At 38.5% G+C, this 19,911-nt stretch overlaps 1 protein-coding gene across 1 annotated transcript in view; it reads right to left on the bottom strand.

Annotated features, from left to right (window-relative positions):
* Positions 1 to 2,220: 2,220 nt before the first annotated feature.
* The window catches only part of LOC140239356 (TELO2-interacting protein 1 homolog), a 30,102-nt gene continuing 12,411 nt past the window's right edge, over positions 2,221 to 19,911 (bottom strand). The window contains exons 11-27 of the mRNA XM_072319231.1: positions 19,000 to 19,125; positions 17,818 to 17,949; positions 16,349 to 16,598; positions 15,850 to 16,066; positions 15,078 to 15,163; positions 14,167 to 14,217; positions 12,438 to 12,560; positions 11,709 to 11,751; positions 10,937 to 11,070; positions 10,307 to 10,511; positions 9,606 to 9,711; positions 7,755 to 7,837; positions 6,757 to 6,872; positions 5,890 to 5,977; positions 5,245 to 5,331; positions 4,519 to 4,641; positions 2,221 to 2,921 (exon numbers count right to left, since the gene is read on the bottom strand). Of these exons, the coding sequence (XP_072175332.1) occupies positions 2,859 to 2,921; positions 4,519 to 4,641; positions 5,245 to 5,331; positions 5,890 to 5,977; positions 6,757 to 6,872; positions 7,755 to 7,837; positions 9,606 to 9,711; positions 10,307 to 10,511; positions 10,937 to 11,070; positions 11,709 to 11,751; positions 12,438 to 12,560; positions 14,167 to 14,217; positions 15,078 to 15,163; positions 15,850 to 16,066; positions 16,349 to 16,598; positions 17,818 to 17,949; positions 19,000 to 19,125 (2,033 nt within the window). The 3' untranslated portion in view covers positions 2,221 to 2,858. The remainder of the gene's footprint in view (positions 2,922 to 4,518; positions 4,642 to 5,244; positions 5,332 to 5,889; positions 5,978 to 6,756; positions 6,873 to 7,754; positions 7,838 to 9,605; positions 9,712 to 10,306; positions 10,512 to 10,936; positions 11,071 to 11,708; positions 11,752 to 12,437; positions 12,561 to 14,166; positions 14,218 to 15,077; positions 15,164 to 15,849; positions 16,067 to 16,348; positions 16,599 to 17,817; positions 17,950 to 18,999; positions 19,126 to 19,911) is intronic.

Raw genomic sequence — 19,911 nt, 5'->3', positions numbered from 1 at the left:
AATGCTGGAGGATGATTGTTCCAATCCTTGTGGGATTCATTTAAGAGTACATTATATATCTATTGTTGTTAGAAAATTATTTGCTTCAGAACGGTCTAGTATTCAAGTAATGTGCAGTTTAATGTTTTCAAGTTAGTATGCCTGGTCAGTGACGGGCCATTAATCTGCACATTACTTGAATATGAGACCGTTCTGAAGCAAATAATTTTCACACAACAGTAGATATATAATGTACTCTTAAATGAATCCCACAAGGATTGGAACAATCATCCCTCAGCATTCCCACTGTTCGGTTACTAGCCATCCCCTTTAAAAGCTTGCCATTTTGTTCTGTCTGTAATCTACATATGTATTCTGTAATTAGAGTCCACTGTAGTAACCTCACACAGATCATAATCTATCAAGTACTGAAAAAAAAAAATGATTCACGGGACACACAATGATTCCCCATCATGGACACAAATGCAGCATTAAACATAACTGATCAAATTCGTAGTTTAATTGAACTTTGTGCCTTAGCAAAGGAGTAGGAGGCTCAAACACATATAAACATACAAATGTATCGGGTAAAAATCGGAAGAGGCAAGAGAAAATTGAACTGTATGAGATCTGTACATTAGACCGTTTCTGTAATGTATTAAAATTCATATTGTTTCTTTTTCTACAGCCTTGTAATGCACAGTAAAGGAACATTTTATTCACCCATTTCCTCCAATTATGTTTATTATACAGGAATTCAGCACTCGGCATTCATCAGTTGTTGCTAGGTAGGGCAAGCCTCTGGCAATCTTTGTGGTTGTCATGGCAATCTTCAGTGAACAAAGAATGTATAGAATTTCCATAAATCACAGAGACGGTCTATTGTTGTGAGGAGCAGTGGCTACCCCACAACGAATATACTGTTAAAAGCAGACATTTTCTTGCATATGGCACAACACAAAACCAGCACAAAAATAAGAGCATGCAAATTTTTTCCTTGTCATAAGTACATGTAATATTATTTCATATCTTTGACTTCGCAGAATAACAATCACTGAATTCCTCTTACCCAGTCGAGTAAAGAAATTTAAAAAACAAAAATTACTCGAACGAAAATTTACACTTTCAAAGGTGAAAGAACATTACAATAAACGCATGCACACATTGTAACCTAGGTACTGGTACGCTTCCAGTTACTAGGGAATCTATATCCATGTTTAATAAAGGAAACCAAAATTCAAATATAAATGTGTATTGAGTGAAAGCAGCAATATCAGTAGAATATATCAGTGAAAGTTTAAGGAAAATATGAAAATTGATTGAAATGTCATGAATATTTAGACTCTCAGTACCATCATCGCTGGATAAGAAGACTACTACGGTTCATGACATCATGTACATTTGTATGGACAAGAAGAAAATATAAAGAAAATACAACACATTTTCAAGCATTATGAAAGAGCACTTGACTAATAACAACTTTTAGAAAGCACGGAGAATAATAATGACCCCACATATGTCAGTAACAAGTCAATAGAATGTGTACTTTTCATGAAGAATCAAATTTTGTGGAATTCTTCTGAATTCTTTTCAGAAGATGATCGTTTTTCCTCAAATTTTCTCTGATGTATCCTATTAACATTGCTGCTTGAACTAAATCCAAGTTTATATGTGAGTTTTGGTTTCCTTTACATTTCAGGCAGTATTCTCAAAATGCAATCAAATAGGCCAGTGTACTTATACTGTGTATCTCAACTTTTCCTTTGATGACCTACATTGTAGCAAAGGGCTGTTTCATCTACCAGTAAATGAGATACCAGTACATGCTGCATTTCAGTACCCTGTACTTACATGTAGCATCTGATTTGCATACATCAGTCATTATCAGATCAAGTAAAACCCTGTAAGCTTTTTAGTTGTAAGCGCTGCTAAGTTGGCATAGTGTCGGTTGGACGGGGCTTCAGGTTTTTAACATTTTTTGACAATGAGTTGTTGTTTTTTTTGTTTTTTGGAGATAATGAGAAACATCTCATGATACAATAAAGAGCATATCATTCCAAGAAGAATTCAAAGTTTATTTGATGAAAATTGGTTTTGAAAATGGCTGAGATATCCAAAACAAAGCAATTCCAATAAAAGGGTTGGACCCGCCTTTTATTAGGATTGCTCTATTTTACTTTATTTTTGGATATCTTAGCCATTTCAAACCGATTTTCAACAAGTAAACTTTGAATTCCTTCTAGAATTGTATGCTATGTAATATTTCATATAGGGGTTTCTAAGTATCTCACAAAAAAGTTAAGAGCTGAATCCTCATCTCAACCAATACTATGCATACCTTTCAGGCACACATAAAATTTGAATGTGTTATCAAATATCTATTCTTCATCATGCTCCAGCATCTTATAGACCGATCCAACCCGGCAGCAAAATCCGTCATTACTCTGGTGTCCTATTTATGCACACATACGGGAATGCATCCCAGCATGCTGTAAGGCACGATATTTTTGCTGCATGAAATTTTTGCAAATTGTCACTGGCTAACAGTATAATGCATGTAATGTAGATGAGAACTTTGGCTTGCACTTCAATTTCGAGAATCTTGCACTCGCAAAATTTGTAAAATTAAAATACACATTAACATTTCTGGTTTTACAGTAGGGCCTAAACTGCGACCAACTCGTGCCCGCTGCAATATATATTATACATTCAGCACATGTGCATGCTTGGGACATCGACAGTAACGGCAAATTTTCTGCCGGGTTGCATCGTTCTGTATCAAGACGATTGTTGCAACTGGCTGCACGTCTGTCTCTCTTCTGGTCTGCTGACCGGTCGACTTGGCTGGACTGGATGTTGCTGGGGTCCTGTGGTCACTGTCACCTGAGAAGCTTCTGGACATTGACCCACTCTTCTTTCTTTTGCACGGATTCACCAGCAAACTGCAGTGAAGCACAGACACAATTTAGTATAAAAGGTTAAAGGTCAAATACAGTAAAAGTATAGACATTTTTTGCTAAAGAAATTCTTCAAGATCAACCGGGTAAGATGAATTTCATGTTTTTAAATTTCAGGATGGTCACAACAATTGGGTGCACACTCTGAGCAGCTAACCACTGCCATGGAGATTATCAAAGTGCTTTGGTAGCACATACATGGGGAAAGGTACATAAAGCTGATCCACATTATGACAGCAAGTATACAAACAGTACACATGTTGGACTTGTTAATGTGAAGAAAACTGTAAATAAAATGATAAGAACTTATCAGAAGAGAAAAAAAAAATGTGCACATTTTTCCTCCACCATGGAAGGAGGAGGTTAAATTATCATCGGTATTACTTTGTCTGTTTGCAAAATAACTCAAAAAGTTTTAAACGTTTTTGGATGAAACTCGCAAGAAAAGTTGAAAATGACACAAGGAACAGATGATTAACTGTTGGTAGTGATACAGGAATTTTTACGGATTTTTAAAGGATTTTTGATCTTTTGGCAGATAGGATCAATGAACTTGGGAGTTCAAGCTGCGCATATTAGAGGTTTGCATACATGCTCCAAAGCGCGTCATCTGCTCAGGCTAGGAGCCAAAGAGCTAGAAGCGTGTGTCGTAACAAAAGGCTTCTATATTGGGAAATTGGGCAATTTTCAGCATACATTTGTGGGTGGTAATGAGCTGCTTGGTGGAGGACTACGATTAGCAAAATTCCACTTTTACAGTAACTTCATTCAATCTCACTTTAGCACTGTGTCCTTCATGCAGATCGCAATGTGCTACCACCTCTAGGAAAAGGGCAGGGTCAGTAATGTATGTACTGCTGTGCTCAAGTACTGTCGTGGTGTACCAATCACCCATCTGTCTGGTCCAGCATGGATGACCCTCTGTGCCTCTTAAAGACACTGTTCAACATTATAGTGCCTACACTAAAATAATAATTGACCTCTGATGACTGAGCAGTAAAGTTATGTTCATATTCTTGGAAAAACACTCATGCAGACAGTGTGTTTGAAAATAATACTGTCACTATTGATGCATCTATGACCATGACATTACCATGATAAAAACCTATGACCAGGTAAACATCACTGAAATATCACTGACTAGGGGAAAACTTCACAATGTTACATGGTCACTAAATAGCTTTCTGCTGTTTGGGGAAAACTAAGCAGTCATTTTCAACAGCATCCCCCCCCCCCCCAATTTCATTTCCACATCATATCAGAGACCATTGGAAATATGTTGGTAGGATCATGCAACTCAAGATTTTCACACTAGAAACACCATAAAACAATGCCTTTCTAATTCTTGCTGTTGTGCCTTGTTTGCAAGTTTGACACACAAAGTTGTCAGAAAAACTATTCTCAGATATTCGCTATATATTCCCGTTACACCTTATCATATCACTTCTGACAGTATTTGCATTGTCAACTACATAGTATGCTTCGTAACTGGTATAAGTCATAACTGTGATTGATGAAGAGCTGAAAAACTGGTTGACATGAAAGACACACAAAAATTGTGTTGGAACTAAGAATGCCTTACCTTAATTTCAGGGAAGCAAGCGTGGGGAGGCTGCAATGGTGATGGACAGTAAATCTCTTGTAGGGTGAACCACACAGCGTCTGGATCAGCCTGGATGAAGCATTCAAATGATGCCAGGCATGCCTGCAGGATTAAGAACAGGACGTCCACATGCCAGAAAATCATTACAGCAACCTAAATGCTACTCAAGCACCCTACTGTAGAAAATCAAAGCCAACTTTATAGGTAATAAAAGTCTACTCGATATGATCTGGCTTAGGAGGAACCCCTCGACACTACATATGATAGGTCGCCATAGCAAATTGTTAATGCTGCGATGTTTTACGATTTTTTTTTTCTTTCCAGTCTCCCGCATCTTTTGGAGCTTTGACAGTGATTTATATCAAAAGTATGATTTTATGCATACATCATGCATACATGTAAATTAACACAAATTAGCATTAACAATAATATTTCAAAATATTTGCCCCACAGTATTGCAGATTACGTCGCAGGCAATGTGTGCGCCAATCGTTGTTGTGATTGCAGAGTCGACAGCCAAGATCTGGAGGGCAGGGGCCTCCAAGGCCCCTAAGGCTCTATCATTTTCCTAAATAGCCCAGCCTTGTTTTAATAGGGTTAAATCCCTTCCTACATGATGACGAGGTACTGATTAGAAGGGATACATTCTTCACTTTCTTTTCCCATAAGTGACCATCATTCTCATTGATAAAAGCCCAAACTGACCTCCTGTAATCCCTGAGGCTGACCGGTGTGGAGGTACGGGACACAGGCTTGGACCATGGACAGCAGCTCATTCTCTGCAATATCAACCTGTAGGAAAAGCAAAACCATCAGCAAACATAGCTCTGATGCAACTACAAGTTTCAATAGTAAAAAAAAATTGTGGCTGGTCAGTTTAAATTGAGCATGATAATGATGTTAGCCTGAATGGAAATACACTCCAGCAAACAACACTTGTGAATATTATACTTTTACTATCAAGATCCGGACAAATAATTACTGCTATGCTAGGAAACTGTTTCTGAATGGTTCATGCAACAATATTATCTATGACGTAAAGTGGAGTATAAAAACTCCAGTCATCATCAGATTTCTACTGCCTTTTTTTTCTTCTTTGTAGTTGTTGTTTTGTTTTGTTTTTTGCTGATCAATGTTTTCCATATCTTACATGCACTGCACATTTTTTCAAACGTGACATTTGAATAATAGTGCCGTTATAAAGATGGCACGAGTTTGCATTCGTGTGTGTTAAAAAAAGAAAAAAGAATTAAATCAAAAACACTTATCTGTGGTTTAATATTCCATGTTTTATTTCATTAAATGTTGGGGCAAGTTATGCATACAAAAGAGAGTAAGCACAAGGTTTACCTGTATGCAGAGCTGACCGATGCCACTCAGTATGGAATGCTGCAACTTGTAGTAAGCTGTATGGTGGTAGCTGGACCCAGCTTTAGAACTAGATATGAAATCATTTATGGGATTAAAAAAATAGTAATATTCAAACAATGTCAGAAAGGATGGTCCCAGAGAAGGATTTGAAGGCTAATGCTACGTTAACACCAATGTTCCCGGTGGTCACAGCATCCCTGTTTGCCCAAAACATAGTGCACTGTGGGTAGGTGGTATATTTTCCTCTTTTTTCCCCTCTGTGTTCTAGTCTGTTTGTTCATACATACATTAGGGAGACAGGCAGACAATTTGGCATAAGAAGAGACGAGAGCATAGGGAAGAAGTTAGAAACATCAGCCAAATCCCTTTCACTCGATCTAGAAAACAATCGGCAGACAACATCATCAATGGATCATCAACATCCATTCCATCCAATGGAACGAGAGCCGCATTCTTGCCAGACAAGATCATCGCCCATCAAGATGGATAAGGGAGGCAATTCACATCAGGAAAACAGCCAACACAATGAACAGAGACTCGGGCCAATATATTCTCCCACTGTATAATCATGATCCCATTCTCTCATGTCCAGTGTCATATCACTATCTATGACGCAGTCTGAAGAAGCCACCAGTAGGAGGCGAAAGTACTCAAAAGTTACAAAATAATTTTCGTGATTGTGAAAGAAGAAAATGTCCAAAATTGATCAACAAAAATTTCTAGCACCAAAACAACAGCGTGCAATAACACTGTCTTTTAACTGCATGTCACATGATGAGCAGTTGATCAATTGGGTAGCTAGAACCTTTTCGGGTGTTGTATGATGTCAGTGTGTTAGTGCCGTACCTGGTTTCAGCATGTGCCTCCAGGAGTTTGATGAGTTTGGGCCAGACATCTTTGACTGTCCTCCGCCTGATGAAATCCCTGGATGTCTCTGCCAGGGTCAGCAGTGTCTCAAAAGCCTGAAGGATGGACCAGATCAAGCCAGACCATCAATCTTATAGGCTGTATGTGTCCATAAAGTTACTGTTACAGTAGCAAAATGACCCCGAAGAGAATTTGGAATTGGCCGGCCGAGCTTACCTATTGGTGCTGCAAAATCTGCAGGTCCTTACAGTTTAATGTCCTAAAATCTCAATTTTGCATGGTTTTGGAATGAAGCAGTACAAATACAAAATGTCCGTGTTTTGATTTGTAGGATACCACATATATTTGTTAAAAATATCATAATATGAGGTATCAGCATTCTTCTGCAACATTCACGAACAATCACTACGGAAGTGTCAACAATTTGCAACGTACAATATTTTCCACAGGCTCAGATATCTGCATCTGTTCGCTGATTTGTAACCTTTTGGTCCTCATGCTATCATTTTTTTTTTTTCAAACTTCTTTCAGAGCATTCAGAAATAAGATGCATGTTACAGCATCTTTTTCTTCTGAAAATACGAATTCAGCGGGACAGCATAATATGCATCTACTTCACAGGAACACATATGATTTATATAAGGTTTTGCAAAATCTCATGAAATTACAACTAGAACAAATGTAATTCACAGAAGTATTGATATTACAATTGTATTCCTGACTTTGTGGTGGATATATGAATAGCTGTGCATATGACACATTCAATTCTGTGTGATAATTCAATGCAGCACTGTAATAAAGACAGTACCCAAAAAGGCATCTAGGCCCCGTTTTATCAAAAGATATGATTGATTACAAATTTCCTTACCACACAGGCTGCCATAGACTTACCATAGAAATCAACTATTTAATCAATTATAACTCTCCATAAAACAGGGCCCAGGAGTGGCAGTCTATTTTCCAAGCTAAAGGCCTACCTTATTGATAACTAGGACTTCAGGATCGGAGAACCTCCTCACGAAGGCCGGCCATAACTTGTGCACAAGTGGCAGCAACACGTCTGAGTGAGGAAATCAACAAGAAAGACAAACATAGGCATAGGGTCACAGTCTTCACATGTTATAACAGCTAAGAGTAAAAGCTAAGAATACAATCTGATCACGTTTGGGGAAGACAACCACCTTCTGAAATATCACTGTAGGCAGATGCCACGGTATGGTTTCATGACTATTTTTTATGTGACTGCAAGCATGAATGCTGCTTTTTCTCACCTTGCTGTAGAAAATGACATCTATCTTGCAGCCAGATCTTCACTTATTAACAGAGTAAACAACTTTAACACATGCAAATGTATGCCAGCATGTCTTTAAAACCACCTTTTTAACCTGTTGAGGAAGAGTCCACAGTATACACAGGCAAGTGTCTATGGGAGATGTGTGCTGTGGCAAAATCAGCCCATCCTCAACGAGTTAATTAAGTTTATAGTCAGTTTTACAAACCAGCTTTTACCTCTTATCTTTAACAATCACACAGAGTACTGGATTACTGTACCAAAAGAGTTTCAGTAGTGAAACAGCAACAATTACTTGTATTTACAAAGTGCCAACTAAAGATTTCCTGGGTCTTCTAGTTATGACAGCCATTTACCCCTACCATCATGCACGTGTCTCTACTGGGTATCACCGCATATCACATCAAGAATACCATACCAAACCATGAAAAGCAAAAGCATGTACAGGCGAACCCTGCTATAATGAGATGGTTAGCACAGCAAGAATTTCTCATTATCATAAACTCATAACATCATAAACATAACATCATGAACATTTAACCCTAACTAGGCCGGGGGGGGGCCTCCGAGGCCCCCCCCCCTCGACGTTTCGCGCGATGTATCGCTATCGCGAGAAGCTATCGCCGCAACGTTTCATGACTTTTTTCTTTCGAGTCTCCCGCATCTTTTGACACCAAATTTGCGGTGCCCGGGTGTGCAGTTCCGAAGTTGCGCATAAATATGCATGTACATGTCAGACCAAAAATTGCTCAAAAACGTGAATTTGTGTACAATTTCAATGCAAACTGTGTTTAACAGGCAAATTTCATAAAAGCCTGATTATTTTGGGGTTTTACGGATTAAAATCAATAAATAACGCATTTTCTTGTTCGGAACAATGTCGCGGACAAATTTCATCGAAAAAACAGTGAAAAACATAAAGTCGAAAAAACAAGGAAATACATAAGAAATTCAAAAAACAATAAAATACTTAAGAAATTTTTTCTGATTGCGCAATTTTTTTCTCTTACATTTGCTAAGGACACTAAAAAGAATATTTACACAAGAAATGTGCCTGTTTTGAGCTTTATTTAGTGATTTATACCAAATTGTCTGATTTCATGCATCATTATGCATATATTAGCATAATTTAGTGTAAATGATAATTTTTGAAAAAATTAACTTCATGGTACTTTAGATTACATCATAGGCAATGCGTGTGCCAATTTTCGTCGCGATCGCGCGGTCGACGGCCGAGATCCGGAGGGGGGGCCTGGGAGGCCCCCCCCCGGCTCTATCATCTACCTGAATAGCCCGGCCTAGTTAGGGTTAAAAGGACACAATTAAGATAAAGGAAAATAATGACAATTCTACAAATAAAGTCCTCTCTAGTATTACACTAAAGAAATCGCATTGTATCCATCTTTGTTAGAATGGAATGGGTTTTGCCTGTACATGCAGTCTAAAACAGTGTTTCTTGTGGGTTCATCTGACATGTTGTACACACTTATCTTTGCTCCTCAATGATGGAGCTCAGTAAAGTAATGTCACACTGTACCTTGGTTAGCTGCCAGCACCTCCACTGCAGACCTGACAGTAGAGAGAACAGAGAGTCTCAGGCGAGGGTTGGATGACGAGAGAAGGTGCACGCAGCGCTCCAAAACCTGCCACAGGAGGAGATCCATGATGTAAAGATTGTCGGTTATCATAAAGCCATCCTGGGAATATATTACTGTTACTGTGTTTTTAGATGGTAGGAGTTTTATTTTGCCATCAGAAGCCCCACACATTGCTCTACTGCAGAACATTTCATATTCCTTTGGCGTGTCTCTGAATTTTTCCCCCATAAATACACAATTACAACCACTAAGAGTTCCAGAGAAAAATATATACCGGTATATGAGAAAAATCATGTAAATCAATAAAACTACGGTTAGCACAATAAATACATATTCCATAGCATCATACATCACATATCATTATTTGGCACAATGCTTTCTTCACACAAAATTTGATGGAAATTGGAAGGACTTGGGATATGGTCAAATAGGTCTGTTTGCATTCTTACATTTTTTATGGATTTATCCTTTATTCATATCATTTTTTTATTCTTTTTATTTTTCACAAATACACAATACCATATTTATGGGTAAACTCGGCTTAGCAGGTAAACTCGGCCACTAGCGGCCTCATTACAAGTGGCCGAGTTTACCTGCGAGGCAGAATTTACCCATAACTAAGGTATATCTTCCAAGTTACCTTCTTGGTGTTACTGATATGCAGTGGTAGTTCCTTTGGTTCCTCAAAGTTATCTGGACTGGTTTCTTGCCTCTCCCCATCCCCTTCCACGTCCCACTGGTCCAGGTCAACGTCGCAGTCCGTCACCTCACCATCAGCGATGTTCAGCTTCTCCACGTAATCTTGCAAAAAAGCCCTGATGTCATCCACAGGGTCTGCATGAGAGCTAGACAACACGAGGAAAGCGGAGAAAGGGAAGAGCGACATAACTGCTCACATACCAATGTACTCAAAGAACACAGCTACATTGGCATTACCGCTATCGATGCTGGGTAGATAAGTTTTATTTCGATACAAAAGCTGTGCGTACACATGCTTCATTGCTACAAAGTATGAGCATTACCATGCAATACCTTGTAATCGTGTATGAACATTGGACAGAGAGGTTCTTACAGAAAAACTTTGTCAGATATCTCATAGCATGCACTTTGGGAGTGTGTGAATGCTCAGAAATTTTCTTATGGAGATTTAAAAAAAAAGAAAAAAAAAAGATACATTTCTAGCATTCACCATGATTAAAATGCACAAATATCAAGACATCTATGATTCATGATGACGTTCACAGGGGCTATCTCTTGAGTGAACATTTACCTCTCCACGGTCTGCAGTTCCTCGATGCTATTCTCTACTGGGAACCATCTCCTGATGGCTTGAACCAAAGCCTGGAGGACACTCATCAGGGATGAAGCATGGTCGCCATGGTAACTATCCAGGATGTGTAACACCTGCATCACAATCAGAGACATCACAACAGGAAAACATTCTCAATCAAAGCACAGCTCACATATTAGGTACTGTGCATCTGCAACACGTCTTTATTTTCGGATGAAGATAATTCAGGGGCAGAAAGATACAGAAGCCACTGTCATACAGGCAAAACTTCTCAAAGTTTAACTTTGAGAACTCTTTGTGAGCTTTGCTCATGCTGGTGGCCAAACTTCTTGAGGTTTCAGTTCTCAATATTAAACATCTTAAAAGTTTGGGTCAGTAAGAAGAAAGTGCATGCTGTCTAACGGCTAATGACTGTAATGTTAACAATGCACACACACGTGCATCCCAATGAGCTCACACTTCAGAGGCATTGCACTGCAAACAGGAAGAAGATTGGCCATGTGACAAACTTTGCAAAGTTTCATCTGCAAGCGTTCACACTACATAAACTTCATCGAGAAGATTTGTGGGGGTTCGGGAAATTTCCCTAGTTTTAGAGGGAAGCTTGGCAAAAAGTTTTGGAGAAGTTCGCGGTCACCCTAGCAAGACTTTGAGAGCTTAACTTGAAGAACTGAAACTTTGTGAAGTTTTGCCAGTGTGGCTGCAGCTACAGGCAGAATGTAAGTTAAAATATGCAAACATGAAAACTTACCTCATCTATTGTGTCTTGAAGAAGTGGCAGTATGTCTGGATTGCTGGTCAGAAGAAAAAAAGGGGATCCAAAAAGGAGGAAGTTAATCATCAATAACTAATCTGATAAAAACATAAGTTATTCAGTGTTTCAGAAATAATCTTCAATGGAATAGCCTGTTACATCGAACCTATCCACAAACAGTGACTGCTCTTAAATCTATACACATAACATTATGGAAGCGAATATGAGAAAGTGAACATAAATTTTTCCACAAATATATCACTATCAATACTATTGAATAGTGCATCACAGATAGATGGATGGATGCATGGTTAGGTGGGTGGATAGATGCATGGAAAGATAAAGGGACAGATAGATACAACAGACAGATAGAAAGAGACAGACAGACAGACAGACTGATAGGAAGAATCATTAAGATACAGAGAATAGATAGTATAGAGATAGATGGATGAATAGACAGATACATTATTAGATAGAGAGATCAATGGATAGACAAATAGATAGGTGGATGGATGATTAATAGATACAGAAGATAAATCACGTAGTTTCTATGGTAGTATACCACACAATAATTACCAAAACCATTATCAACATCAAAGACGTTTAGATTAGTGCATGTATGATGTGACGTTATCAGAGTTTAATCTGGAACCAACAAAATTATGTATGATGGAACACAGAGTGTATCTCGATTTCATTTCTTCCTGTATTCCACTCTGAATTTACCTGTAACGTAGAGTGACCTTGAGAACCAGAGGAGCTTTAAGATTCCACTCGTAGTGTCTGAGCCGAGAGGACACCGAGTCTGTTAGGTAGTCCACATTTTCATACAGGAGCTCTGCTATACATCTATCAAGCGAGAGAAAGAAAACACATCATTCACAGTACAAAATACATAGCATAATTATGATGATTAACAATGTGAAAACATGTCCAATATGTGATAAAATTATGCTGGAATATCTAAGGATGTGTATTATCTATTCCTCACTTTTATACCTGACAATGCCAACTTGTGTGTACATGTGTCTTTCTCTCTCATAGTAATGTACATGTACATGAAATCAGCTCTTGATCATGTGTCATCAGCCCACTGACATCCATAACGTAATTCCTCATTGAATTCATATATCCCACACCAGTCCCGCGTCCACCGAGCAGTGGCTTAATTCAGAACAGCAGTGTCAAAATGCTAATGCAACATAGTATAACTGCTTTTAGTTTATAATTCCTCCACTTAACATTTGAATGTCCTCCACTTTGGTCATTTAACTCTTTGGATGAACAGCAGCAACATTACTAAATTGTCAGTTGAGAAAGATATGGGCGTTAAGGTGCCACTAATCATATGGCATTAACACCTTTATTTTTCTAAACCAACTATAACTGACTTGTTAGTTCTACATCTACCGAGTGTAGCAAAGAAAGCTGCTGAAAACTGCTCATCCAATAGTGGTGAGCCAGTGGAGTAAAATAAAACCGACAAAAGGGGCTTGAGCTTTCAATCCAAGCAAAATCTTCATGACAAAATGACAAACGGGCAGTGAAAGCAATCACATAATTATATACACGTAATAGGCACAGTCAGGGGAGGGCAAGGGACAAAGAACAAAGAAAACAAAAGGGATGGGCGAGAAGGGCAGGGAGCCCAACAGGGAAAGGGAGGGGGATTAAAGCAAGAGGGTGGGCAGACAAAAGGTAGAGGTGGGTCAGTGATGATCCCAACGGATATTAGGGGCAACCTGTGAAGGATAAAAGATAAATGGGGAGGCAACATCAAACAAGGAACAACATTGAGAAAATAGCAACAGCATGAGTGAAGGGGGAGGGGGCTGTTTACAGGTTGCCCCCTATGATCCTTGGGATCATTACTGACCTACCTCTGTCTGCCTTTTGTCTGTCCACCCTCTTGCTTTAATCCCCCTCCCTTACTCCTTGAGCTCCCTGCCCTTGACTTCTAACCCATCCCTTTTGTTTTCTTTGTTCTATATCCCTAGCCCTCCTCTAACAGTGGCTTTTGTGTGTAGTCCTTTAACATGTATGTGTTTGCTTTCCCGGCCTGTTTATCGTTTTGCCTGACAAAGATTCTACTATAGTTAAAGATCAAATAAAACTCTGGCCCTTACATAGTTCTTCACCTTGTAGCTTCACTCCATGCTGTTCCACCTACCACTGTCATATCACTCTTTTAACCCATTGAGGACGGACTGATTTTGCTACAACACGCATTTCCCATAGACCCCTGCCCGAGTATACCACTTCATCTCATCGGCATTAAAAGTAATTTGTGTAACAAAACACCAGCCTGGTGAGCACACATGAATCAAGTTGTTACTTTGCTTCTCTCTTTTTAAAAAACACTTGTGTACGCAACTTTAGACTACAGTACTAAATGTGGTGATGAAAAGAAAAAAATAAAGAGCTAAAACAAGAAAACAAACAGGACTTGTGATACCTGTAGCCACATGACTGGGAGAGACTCAAGAGAGTACTGTGGGCAGACTGACTGTATGGTGGAAACAAAAAGCAAAGAGATAGGGGAAAAAAACCAATCAATATTCAACAGTAATAGGCTATTAGATACATTCTTGCCTGCAACTACAGTGTACAATCAGCAAATGAAAGAATAATTATATGAGTCTGATATCACATGAGAAGAAAGAACTCCATTTCAATGATTTCAGATGGTTCAGATGTATACTTGTGTGGTGACGTTGCATTTTCTTTTAAATAAACTGATTTCGTAGGACACAATGTCAAGGAAAACATTGCCTAAATAAAGCCCCCATCCCCAATAAAGAAAAAGAAAAATCCAACCCTCGCAATGCATGTGAGAACAATTTTCTGTGTGACTCTCAGAAATCAAAGTAAAATATGATTATCATAAATAAACAAGCTCATAAACAAAAGAATAATATTTTTCAAGTTCATTCAAACAATGAAACTGGTGGACAAATAATCAATTACTTGTATCAATATTTGTGATGTCAAATATCGTCAACATTGTGAGGCTTATCATGTTCAAGTGAAAGATCAATTACTCTGTAAAGATGACTTGATTTTCACCCAAAGATCACTGCTACAGACGAGGTTCCTTGACGTAAAAACGTGTTGCCGGAGGGGCAAAAACAAATCATGTGTGTATTAAGCGCATACTAGTAGTTCTAGCGCACAGTACACGTTCCGCACACCTGCCTGTCTGGCTGGCCGAGGGATGCAACACACATACATGCTTGCCTCTCATTAGCAGTTTTTGCCCCTCAACAAGTTGAGCTATGGTTTGATGATGTTATTGGAACCTCGTCTGTACTTGACAACCTGTCTATCAGTTAGAGGGTTGAAATTTTGTATGTGAAAGGGGTTTACCAGATCACGCTTCTGTCATCGGCCAATCTCTCCAGCACCGGATAAAGACAATGCATAAGCATTAAGTTGAATTGTGGACCAAGCACCTATTATGGGAGAACATGTGTATATGATCATAAATAAGCATGAAATAAGCACTGTCATAAATTATTCAAGGCTTAAACCAGGGATGATACTGAGGTTTGTTGAAAAAATTGGAAATCAAAATTTTCAGGTGATTTTGATACATGGAAAAAGCAAAATGTGTATAGACTTGAGGAAAAAAAAACTGAAATCAGATTTAAATCTACAGAATATCATGCCTGTTAAACTAAAAATAAAAGAAAAACAAACTGAAAAGTTTAACAACCTATGTATCCATCATGATCATTTTCATGTACTCTAAAAGGCAATAGTCCTGTCAATAAAGAAGATTTACTGTGATGCCCTTTCCAAACACTAAGAATCAAGATTATTTACAAAAGGACATATCCTATTTTTCACCATATGTGTCTATGTTAAGAAATTTTGACTGCACTTGAAGTAAGAAAATCACACAAGTACTTTTTGCATATTTGACTCACCCAGTACTAAGTTTAGTTATCATTCTCTCACATTTGGTATCTCAAGTTCAGGTCCTATCATAGGAACACATGGACTTTGCCTTTGCAGACATTGACTTTGGAGACATACCACTCCCTGAGCCAACTCACTGCACTTACTGTGTGACTTACAGCCTTACATATGGCATATGGTAGCATCTGCTGTTAAGCAGAAGAAAAAAGATGCATACCTGTGCTAGCACAGCAATCCCTTCTAGTAGCAGGCACTTGAGCACTGTGTTCCTGTTCATCTCGGCCACCGTCAGCGAATCCGAGGAAGTCAAAGGCATCATCATCAGGTGGGTGGGATCAAAACATTGCCTTGGCAATGATGTCTGCGGATGTGATAGGCCGACACTTGTAGGCAGATCCCAGTATGACGGTGACTGATACTCATCAAGAAGCATCCTGGGGGTAAGGCATAAGGAAACACAGACACATATCTCTTCAGATAATTGGACAATTTGTCTAGAGCCAGACATTCCACAGTAATCAAAATATGCAAACCTCACAAAGAATATGAAGCAAAGACATTCCATGCATTACGACAAAAAGAAACAAATGAAAAAGTTAAGCCATTCCTCTTCATGTGTAGTTGTAGACAGTTTCTATGAGTTTTGGATATCAACATTGCTGATGGTTTTAGTTTTGCAAATGAAAAACTGAAAGTCAAAAGAAGACAGTACTTGCCTGCATATGCACTGCAATTCTGCCACGTTCCTCCCAATGTCTACCTCCTCCTTCTCTTTCTCCTCCTTCACCTCCTCCTCTTCTGTCGCTCCCTTGTCCCCATCCCAGATGGAGATATTCCCATGATCCTCTGCGGCACTCAGCAGCGTGCCCCGCATGATCTCGCTGATGATCATGACAGCCTGGTGGGCGTGAGAGGGGGACTCCTGGAAGTAGGACAGGAAGTTGTCCACCAGAAGGGAGACATTGCCTGCATGCAGGAAGGGGACATCCAAACAAAGTCATGGTAGTGCAACACGGATTAGGAAGATTGGGTAATCTCCCTTCATTGACAATTACTTTCTACAAATCTGTGCCAATAAGTGAACAAAGCACAGTAAGGGTTAAAAGGATGGTATTGTTTTGGACGGGATGGGACTTCAGGTTTTTGATGTTTTTTTTTATTCTCATTTTTTTAGATAATGAGATAACTCTTTAACATGGAATATGAAAGAACACACAGTTCCACGAGGAATTCAAAGTTTATTTGATGAAAACTGGTTTTGAAATGGCTGAAACATCCAAAATGAAGGGATCCTCATAGAAAGTATGCAAAATGCACGGGTCCTAATAAAATGTGAGAACCACCTTTTATTAGGATTGCCTTGTTTTACTTTGTTTTTGGATATCCCAGTAATTTCAAAACCAATTATCATCAAATAAAATTTGAATTCCTCATAAGATTGTAGGCTCTTTCACATTTCATAAAGTGGTTTCTGAGTCTCTTGTAAAAAATTAAAAGCTGAATCCTCATCCCAACCAATACTATACCATCCCTTTAACAACAATGCCCTTTAGAGAAAGTATGATGATAAGAAGCATGATAGTAAACTCCGATTACAGGAAATTACAGGAAATGACAATACAATATTATACAAATAGTGCATGCTCTATGATGCACTATGCTGGATTGTACAACGACAAATACTAAATTATCCCGAGTGCTGTTTTGTTTCCTCGAGACTGTCGGCCGAGGTGAATAGAACTGCACGAGGGATAATTTAGTATTTGGAGTTCTATAGTCCAGTACTGGTGCATCAATAGAACATGCCCTACTTTAATAACAGTTATACTGTACACAGGCCCCTCGATCTACAGGCATTTTCCGTATGATGCACAGGTCTGAGTGCAACAGCAGGAATTCCGTGCATATGGTAACTATGGAATGTTAAACCCACTTGGCTTCACCTCATGAGTTTACACTTGAGTCCATAGCTACTGAATGCAGACTAGTCCTCCTCACACATGACAAGAAATCATAATTTGTCCACAGTCACCTGAAACGTGACTGTCGTGGCTGCCAGGAACATGCTGTAAACGTAGCATAGAGCAAAGATATGAACTTCTTTGTAACATTTTTAGAGCATTAACAGCTGGGATATGGAACAGTTTGACACATTGGATGAAATGAGAGCTACAATTCCACTCACCATACTGTCCCATTAGCTGGCACAGATGGGTTATTTGCTGGTAGATTCTGAAGTCGGAGAAATGTTTGAATGTTCTTAGCAAGTGATTGTTAAATCCTCCATCAGGAATTGACAAATCAGCACTGTCTGACACTGCAGGAATGAAAATATGAAACAATAAACAATATGTGGTATCAGGGTGAAGTATCAGCAAACAAATCTCACATCATCACAATTTTCACACAATGAATTTGACATTCAAGGCAATAATCAGACAGAAATATGTAACACACATCCTTGCTTGAATATGCACAATATAGAATAGATTTCAATCAGATAATAAACAAAACACTCATCAGTGTACAATGCACTATGCAATGACAAATATAACTTCAGGTCAATCTGACGTCAATGCCCTATAAAGGGATCATAATAGGGAGCTTTAGATTTTGACGCGCGGACGTTTGAGACGAGTGCGCTGGACGTTCTCCTCTCCCCTGCGTCGTGTTGAAAAATAGCTTTAAATTAAGCTGAGACACATAAAAAATAAAATCGCGCCCCCATATGATCACTGCATGAAGTAGTTCTCTACGTTGCAAATTGTGCGGATGTAAAAATAGCCCAGTGCGCGTGTGAAAAACTCAGGCGACGCAAGCTAAAAATAGATTGACTTGACGCGCACTTCTGCGCACGCTCAGAACATGTTTTTTTTTTCCCTCTGAACGTCCGCACGTCTAAAATCTAAAGCTCCCTATTATCACATCAATATTATAATTCTTTTCATGTCATAATAATCTCAACCTATCAGGAGTATTCAATTCATATAAAGTCCATCAATATGTACACTACAGGAGCAATGGGATCATGATGACACACAGCTAAAGCTGTAACACCATCAAAGCAAAATATTCAAAAACATATGCTACAATATATATGATACACACTGGGAATAGAGGAAAACAAAATACATGACATGTTGTAATAATGAAGAAAACATGATCAAAGCTTTAACTTCAAAAAACTTAAAGTATAAATAAATTGTCACAAAAAAAAAAAGAATTGTGAAAATATTCTGTGAAGTATTATCAGAAAAGAAAGAATTGTGAAAATATTTTATAAAGTATTATCAGAAAATAAAGAATTGTGAAAATGTTCTCTGAAGTATCAATCATAGTCAATGCATATCACAACAGTCCCTATTACCTGCTGGCAAAGATCTAGTTTCCAGAATAGAGACATCCCGTATATCAAGCTCTAAGACTTGTATCAAGGCTACTGACAATCTCTTCAGGTGCGGTGCAGAGTACAACAGGCAGTTCAGTCTGTGACCTGGAAATTTAAGAAATAAAAAAAGTCTTCCTTTTGATGGCAGGATGAAGAATTTGTCTGTTTCAAATTGTAAACATTTGTACAGAAATATCAAATTATTATTATTGTTGTCTTTTCATTCACAATAACCGTTTGGCATTCGTTTTACATTCGGTTTCACATGCATTTTTCTTGGTAATCCTACGTCGATGTAGGGCGATTTGTCAATCAGTTGCAATAATCCTAGAGTGTTGTCCAATGTTTGAATAATTTATCGGAACTGTTCCTTTGCTTCAGAGATATTTTTTTTTTCTTTTTACAACTACCATGACACAAGCAGACATGACTTAGCCATGTTTGCCTTCTGCAATGAACTTACATCTGTTCATAAAGCCATATTCTATTGTAAAACGAGGAATGTTCGCATGCATTTTAATTTTGTGAATTTCACGAGAGCCAAGATTCATGAAATTACAATGCACAAGGAAGTTCTTGTCTACACTACAAGCATTAAATGGCAGTGGTAATTCACGAAAATTTAACGCCGCAAAAAAGGCCATCGGCTCCAATTCGCTAAAATTTCATGCCGCAAATATGTCATGTTTTACACAAATTAGATATATATTTACTGATATACCCATCTAAGTATTCAGAACAACATGAGATTCTACATTAATCTGTGCTATTCCGATGGGGAATACATGTTTTCTAGAATACCACGGAATGGATCACTCTTTTCTCTTACAGAGACACAAAGAAAAACTGAATAATCACAGGCCACAGAGCATATCACAGACAAGAAAAGGG

Source organism: Diadema setosum, chromosome 15 (assembly GCF_964275005.1).
Source record: "Diadema setosum chromosome 15, eeDiaSeto1, whole genome shotgun sequence".
NCBI classification, from domain to species: domain Eukaryota; kingdom Metazoa; phylum Echinodermata; class Echinoidea; order Diadematoida; family Diadematidae; genus Diadema; species Diadema setosum.
The sequence above is the reverse complement of the archived record's forward strand: the minus strand, read 5'-3'. Positions and strand labels throughout refer to the sequence as shown.